This window comes from Acanthisitta chloris, unplaced genomic scaffold (genome assembly GCF_000695815.1).
Source record: "Acanthisitta chloris isolate BGI_N310 unplaced genomic scaffold, ASM69581v1 scaffold16084, whole genome shotgun sequence".
NCBI classification, from domain to species: Eukaryota; Metazoa; Chordata; class Aves; order Passeriformes; family Acanthisittidae; genus Acanthisitta; species Acanthisitta chloris.
In genome coordinates, this window is record NW_008670032.1 from 44,885 (window position 1) to 52,410 (window position 7,526).

The window sequence follows — 7,526 nt, forward strand, 5'->3', positions numbered from 1 at the left end:
CTCTTGGCTCTGCTGGCAGCACTGGATGGTCAATCTGAGGCCTGGAATGGGCTCATCAGTCAGTCTCTGCAGAGCATTCTTTCATGTTCTCTGCTCTTTGGGTGTCTGACTTTAGCCTTCTACCTCCACCATTGTCCTTCAGCCTGGTGTTCTAGTGACCAGGCTTGCACAATCAAGTCCTCTTCTCTCTGTGCCTCTGTCTTGAAGTCTAAGCTTACTCTTTGTGAGGCAGCAGAGAATCCACTGTGAGACTGCTCTCAGGACAGGCACAGGAATGTTCTGCTCATAGATTTACTCGGTCACTGCTTGGCTCTCTTTTCCATGTCCCTCTATACAATGAGTGAGTCCCACCTTTCTGCACAGACTTCTGAGTGATGAGCCCATTCCTCCCAGTGCTGAGGCCCTGGGGCCTTTGCTCTAGAGTGGGACCTGGAGGGTTTGGTGCCTGCTGCACCTCTTGGGCTACAAAACTCTGTCTGCCGCAGCAGTGAAATGGGATGAGATCTCAGCTAAGGGTCCTGCCCTGGCTGTCGGTGCAGGAGCAAGAAGTCTTACGTGTGGAAGTTTTACATGAGGCAGAGGCTCAAAGAGGCAGGCAAAACAGGAAGGTGAGAGGTCAGGCTCTACCTTCTGCAGAATAGCTGTAGGGAGAGAGCCAGAGGCAAAGCAGGAAGAGAAGCAAGCAGCAGTGAGTAGGACAGGTACGTGCAAAGGGCCAGGGAATTCCCATCTACCAGCATTTTCTACCTACATTTCTATTCTCTCCACTTTGATCCCCCAGCAGCCCGTTACTGCATCCAAAGCCACCTGTGAAGAGGAATATTTTTAGAGCAGCCCTGGCCCAGGTCCCTTCCAGGGAGTAAGACAGGGCAGGGACATTAATTACAGGACTGTGAAGCAGATTTGACAGGTTTTGTGTGCTACTGTGTGAGGTGACTCAGAAATAAAATTACTAGTTGGTGTTTATCCCAGGGGTTCAGGACAATTGAACGAATCTATACTGATTCCAAGTGTGGAACCATTCTTCAAACCAGTGTCTGTGATTCTGAGGGACTGATCACCTGAGCTTGTTTGTGCCTCGGTTCACCCCTTGCTCTGCTGTCCCCCTCCCCATGGAAGTACCTTTATCTCCTGGCTGATGTCCTTCCTCTCCAGCAGAAGCTCAGAGAAGGCTTGATGTGCCAGGAGGCGCTTTGTGGTGGTCTGCACCAGCAGCTGGATGGCAGTGGAGATGCTGGTCAGGGTGGTGAGGAGGAGAGAGGCATTCTCCAGTCGGTAGTAGCAGACAGCATCTATCTCCAAGGTCACCATGTCTTTGGTCACCACCTAAGTAGAAGACATTAGGGGAGATGGAGTTGGTTCTGGCAATTCTAAGGTAGCACAGAAAAGCCCACAATTAAGAGAATGATGAAGACTAGCTGAATGGTTAAGTCTCTGTAGCTTCTGTCTCTGTTACTGACTGATCTTGGGCAAACTATACAAACTTTGGATCTCAGAGATTATTTTGAGATGTTTTTTTCAAACTTTTCTTTGCAGGGATGAAGGTTGGAACCATAAGATGTAATGTTAAAGAGGTCCAAAAATGAATAGAGAGTGAGTGTCAGCTGTACCTGGTGGAAGGGGATCTCTAGGGTTTTGAGGCGGAGGTCTATCTTGTGATACGTGTCCAGACAGGGAAGGAAAAAGAAAAGACCTGTAGGAGGGAAGAGAAAGGCAGCTGGTGATCATCAGAATCACAGAAATTACCTCTTCTGCTCTGGAAAGCAGGGGAGGGTTTGGCATGCCGAACTACAAAGGAATAACAATAGATAGGCTCAAATTCTGAGGCTGCTTCTGTGATGGGGAAAAGGCATTAGAAGCTACTGGCCCTTAAGAGGAAGGGAGCAAAACCATCCCATCTCCTGTTTGGAGGGCACTGCTTGGAGGCACCAGCATGTGAGCCAGGGTAGAGCATGAAAAAGAGGAGCAGCATGGCTGGGAGGAGCTCAGCAAACACCTTACCAGGTCCTTTGGCTCTGCCAGGAAGGAGGTGCCCAAGTCGGAAGACGATGGCTCTCTCATACTCACGCACTACCTGCAGAGGGAAACAAAAGCTAGGCTGGAGAGGAAGGACTGGCAAAAGCAGCTTCAAGGGCTTGGGAGGAAGTCTGCTCTGGAAAATCCCTGCAAAGGGAGGATTTCAGCAGGTATGAACTACTGGTGTCACCTGTCACTGAGTCCCTCTACCCCTTGCCCAGCACTGTTTGCTGTCTTTGTGTGTGAGCAGGTCTGTGACAGCCCGAGACTTGGTGAGAGCAGCCCATGTCAGACCCACCCAGGGGTTCCCAGGCATTCTGCTGCCTTATAGCCTGGCCAAATTTGAACACCCTGAGATAAAATTTTCCATGTTGGTTGTTGCCCTCCAAGGGAACCATGCATGTATGTGCTCATGGGTGTAAGAGCTGAGCCATAATATTGGTATTATTGTTGATAACAAAATGCACATGAAATTTCCCGAGAAGTGGGAATCAAAATATGCCTACTTGTAGCCATGCTATAATTGTGAAAAAAAAAAATGGGAGGAGGAGGGAAAATTTGCCCTTTACCCAAGCTCCTGCCTGCTGATATTGCAGCAGGAGTATTTGACAGGCAGGGGTTGGACCCCTGTGCTGTTTCAACATGTGATAAGGGCTAAATCAAAATTAACGATGAGTTGAAGAGGTGTAAATAGGGCCTTAGACCAAAACAGCTTTATGTTCATGTCCAACACATGCTGAATCAGTGACTGACATCCACATCATACACCGAGTACTGAGGGAGGCCCCATGGCTAGTCTCACCTTCATGCAGAACCAGACAGAAATGGGGAAGGTCATTATGATGAGCAGGAAAGACAAGATGGTCAGAAGCCACTCACAGATGCCCAGACCAGGAGACTTCACACCTAAGGAGAAATCCAGCATGACTGTGTTAGGAGAAGACTTTCCCCAAAATACTGATAGCCTGACAAGTGCCTGCACAGGTTAGCTTTGGTGTTGTCCTTCGCATGAACTCCACTTGTGTGAACCACTTGGCTCTCTCTGGAGGTGAGTTAAGGAACACTCCCTGCTCCAGAGGGCCAGGAGCTGTGAGGATGGACAGACAGATTTTGTCTCTGCTTTACTGAGCCATGTTTCTCCACAGTTGCTTGACTACACAGCAGCCTTCATACTGAAGAACTGGGACTACCAAGCAGTGCTGAAAGGCTTGGAATGGGAAGCTTGGCTGAACTGGGATCCCTGAAGCTTATCTGGAAAGATAAGCTAAAGCAAAGAGAAAAACTGTAGCTAAGCACCTTCAACATGCAAAGCCTGAAGTGCTCTTCCCTATCGGAGTATTTCAGGTAATTTTGGAATGGGATTTTAGTCACATCCCAGCTCCCTAATGCAGCTAGACCAAGCCACTGGTGCCATTGAAATCTCCCTGTGCTCTACAGCAGTCACACCAAGGTGCCTGGAGGCTGACTATGGTGGTCAGCCCCGGATCAATATCACTTTCTACATCTCCTCAAAGTGAGTGTGGGTCATCTTGCTCTGGCTGCCCTTCATTGTTCTCCTGTCTGAGGGAAAAATCTACAGGTATGGCATGAAAATAGCTTTCTCCTGGGTGGACTTAGAGCCAGAGAATGGAACATGCTTTCCAGCAGGGAAGTTAGCATCCCTCCCATTCTGAATCCCTTCTAGCCCTTCCATCCCTGCCCCTCTGCCTTTGGAGCTCTCTGCAGAACCGACAGGTTTTGAGAGAGGTTCAGATCCCAAGAACCTGTGTGAACACTAGAACTCCACAGCACTGCTCAATAGCTGTGATTCCTGTAACAGAGGCAGAAAGAGGAGGCTGTGAAAAACTAGTTTCCAGAGAGTCAAGAGCAACTCTTTGTGTCATTCCAGGGCAGCAGAACTGCTGGCATGGAAGTGCACAAGTGATGCTGGCTCCTGCAATATGCATCTGCCATGTCTGTGGTGATGCTGGGTCCAAAGAGGCCCAGACACCTTGCCAAAAGACATAATGCTCCCTTCTCTCGGGGCAGGCTGGGAATCTGCCTAACAAACACACGGAAAGCAGCTGCTCTTAAAGGTTATCCAGAAGGGGAGCTATGAGTATGCACCTCAAGCCCAACTCTTCCCTGCAGCAGGGTCTTTTGGGGTCTGAACTGACATTAAGGCTAACACTGTCCACCCAAGGAAGGGCAAGTGAGAAAAGGAAGAGGACAGAGCATGAACAGAACTGGGGAGTAGAAAGCTGGAGCATGAAGGATGCTGGGGGTGTGACTGCTTGTATCTGAGTTCATTGCTTTGGTGGATGGTGGTAATCAGCCTGCAGAAGGTGTCTGGGAGGCTGGCTGGAGTCTCCCATATCCTGTCCTGAGGATAACCACATCTGTGCAAGGCGGGTGTGATGACACCGTGCAGAGAGCAGAGTCATGCTCTGAGCCAGGCAGCATCAAAGTGCCCAGAGGTTTCCAGCCCCTTCCCTTCTACAAGCCATACCTTCCTCTTGCTGCTCGCTGTCCAGCAACGCCATGGCCTCCATTTCTTCCTCAGACACCACCTCATCCACATCCACCACCGTGGAGGTGTGCACCCTCCCATCAGTGCCTGCAGTGCTCTTGGTCTCCTTTGCTTTCTCCTGCTTTACGTCTCCCTTTCCTTTCCTGGCTTCTCTGCTGCTCTCCCTCTTCTCTCGTTTGCTCTGTGTAGCTGGGGAATCTCTGCGTCTTCTAGGAGACTCCCTGGAATTGCTCCGGGATCTCTTGTCCATCCTCATGTGTGCCGAGGCGCTCAGCTGCCTGTGGCAGTAGAATGAGTGTGTGCTTGAATTTATTGCTGCAGGCAGGGGAGGAGAGAAGGGGAGGTGGCACATCCAGGAGGCTTGTTTCAAGTTTAGGGTTAGGGCTTGTCAGGCACAAGCTGTTTCCCAGCTGCTCTGCTCTCATGGCACACTGCTGTGGAGATGGGAAGGAAGGTTAGACCTGGGCAGGGTGGACCCCAGGAGGACATTCTGTTTGCATCTTCCTGCTTTTAGAAATAAAATATAATCAGAAGCACTCAGATGGTTTTTAGTAGATGGTTTCTGCAAAGCTGTTGAAAAAACACAACCAAAAAGTAACTAAGATGTGACCGCAAAGACCTCAAATGGTGAGAGTGGCCCAGAATAGGCACCAAGGTGAAAAACCTTTGCTGGTGAGACCAGTGGCTTACTCGGGAGTGTTTGGAGGGGTGTTGCAGAGAACAGCTGGGTGAGCACCATCTCACCCTCTGTCTCCAGGAGCCCTTTGGCGAGCACAGCAGAGGGACATTGGCAGGAAACCCTCTCTCTAGGGTCACCTCACATTTTAGCAGGGAGGGAGATCGGTTGGTCCCAGTTGAGCTATGAACTTTCCTGGATGGGTACAAAACATGGTGACCTACCATCACAGGGTTAGGGCTGTTGAATCTAAATTGCCAAAAGAGTTTGTGCCTAAATGCCTCCCTGGTTTTCCACAGCAGGAGTGTGGCAGAGCAAACATAGGAGCTTTGTCTTTTCATACCGCTCAGCCTGGGGTGACATCTGCAGAAACCTCTGCAAGAAACACTTTAACAGTTTATTACAGTCACTGACTATTAAAGGAAGCAGCACCTGGCTAGAAATCATCCTCCAGCAAGACACAGCTGGGACACAGAGCAGGGCCGTGCTGAGCTCAGGGATTCCCAGTCTCTGGCGCGGAGGAGCGGCCGGAGGGAGCTGGGAAGCTAGCTGGGGAGGTGCTGCTCTTGTTTGTTCATGGATTCCTGTTTTATTGGAGACTTGTTGCCCACCCAGAGTCAGGATATTGCAGGCAGGGAGGGCAGGAGCACCAGCCACTGCTTCTCTGCCCTGTCGTGCTGGGTGCCTTGTCAGCAAGTCACTGGGGAAGGGATGGATGGAGAGGGTTGAAGGCAGAGAAAAGTTGTAATCCATAAATTCATAAAAGTGTAATCCATAAATTCATACAGTGTATTTGCTTTGGGAGTGCTCCAGAAACCTTTTTCACATTGTGTGTACCACTTTGCCAACATGGGGCTGGGAGATGGTCTCCAGCTGCTGGAAGCAGCAGCTCAGGTCTGGTTTTGGCTCCTGGTTGGTTTCTTGTTGGAAACACCGTGGTATATTTCACACCTCCAAACCTGCAACTTGCTGTTTTTCTCTGATGTTTTATTCCACCTATCCCTGGGGGATGTTTTTGGCTGCCCCCTCAGCACGGGGGAGATGCTCTGAGAGCAGGTGCTGCTGGGCACCTTTGTCTTCCCAAAACTCACAGCCTCAGCTCCTGTTTCATTCTGAAATGTACTCCTGGGTGGAAATCAGCTGTGCTGCTGAGGGGCTTTCTCCAAAGTCTATGAGCTCTTAGCAAACAGCCATTGTGCCCCAGTTGACCACCCCTTGTGGCCTCAGGAACATCACTCAGTGTCAGCACTGTGGATTTTAATCTCAGACTGGGCTAAAAAATACAAGTATATTAATTAATTACGGTGTTTGGGTCAACCAAGACCAAGGTAATGAACTTTATAATCTGCAAACTGGGTAATGATCTGAGCCAAGACATATATATGTAAGGAAGACTCAAAATTCCTGGCAAGGACACTAATGGACATCTGTTCAACAACCACAAGGGACCACCAGGGGCTATCCAAACCCCCCATGGAAGATCCACAAGGAGCCACCAACTCAAGAGTGATAATTAGCATAAGAAGCAAGAGTGGATAACTAACTAGTAGAGGACAAAAACCTAATTAATAAGAGTTAGGTACCTTGTGCCCAACGAGCACTGATTTCCTTGTTTTCTGAAACACATGAAAAGCTTGGAGAGTTGGGATGCAGCTTGAAGGAGCATCCCCCAGCGCTGCACTAATAAATAATGCCTGTGCTTAATACTACATTGGAGTTAAGGGGTTTGAGTCCTGATTTCAGTGAGAGAATGGCTGAGGGGAATGGCTGAGGGGAATGGGCACCACCTGCCTCAGCGCTGAGGGGGAATGAGCACCTGCCTCAGGTGCTGAGGGGAATGGCTCAGGGGGAATGGCACCTAGCACAGCACTGAGGGGAATGGCTGAGGGAGAATGAGCACCTGCCTCAGGGCTGAGGGGGAATGACTTGAGGGGAATGGCTGAGGGGGACTGGTCACCTGCCTCAGTGCTGAGGGGAGAATGGCTGAGGAGAATGGGCACCACCTGCCTCAGCACTGAGGGGGAATGAGTACCTGCCTCAGGGCTGGAGGGAATGGCTGAGGAGGAATGGGCACCTAGCATAGCGCTGAGGGGAATGGCTGAGGAGGAATGGTTGAGGAGGAATGGGCACCTGCCTCAGGGCTGAGGGAAATGGCTGAGGGGGAATGGCTGAGAGGGAATTGGCACTTGCCTCAGTGCTGAGGGGGAAATGGCTGAGCGGAACGGCCACCACCTGCCTCAGCACCGAGGGGAATGGGCACCCGGCACAGCACTGAGGGGAATGGCAGTGGAGAAAGGGCACCCAGCACAGCACTGAGGGGAATGG

The 7,526-nt window shown here is 50.4% G+C and overlaps 1 protein-coding gene across 1 annotated transcript in view; it reads right to left on the reverse strand.

The window, feature by feature from the left end:
* NPHS2 (nephrosis 2, idiopathic, steroid-resistant (podocin)) overlaps positions 1 to 4,781 on the reverse strand; it is a 5,545-nt gene extending 764 nt beyond the window's left edge. Inside the window, 6 exon segments of the mRNA XM_009073537.1 lie at positions 706 to 807; positions 1,123 to 1,326; positions 1,611 to 1,693; positions 2,002 to 2,074; positions 2,819 to 2,922; positions 4,505 to 4,781. Of these exon segments, the coding sequence (XP_009071785.1) occupies positions 706 to 807; positions 1,123 to 1,326; positions 1,611 to 1,693; positions 2,002 to 2,074; positions 2,819 to 2,922; positions 4,505 to 4,781 (843 nt within the window).
* Between the last annotated feature and the right edge of the window lie 2,745 nt (positions 4,782 to 7,526).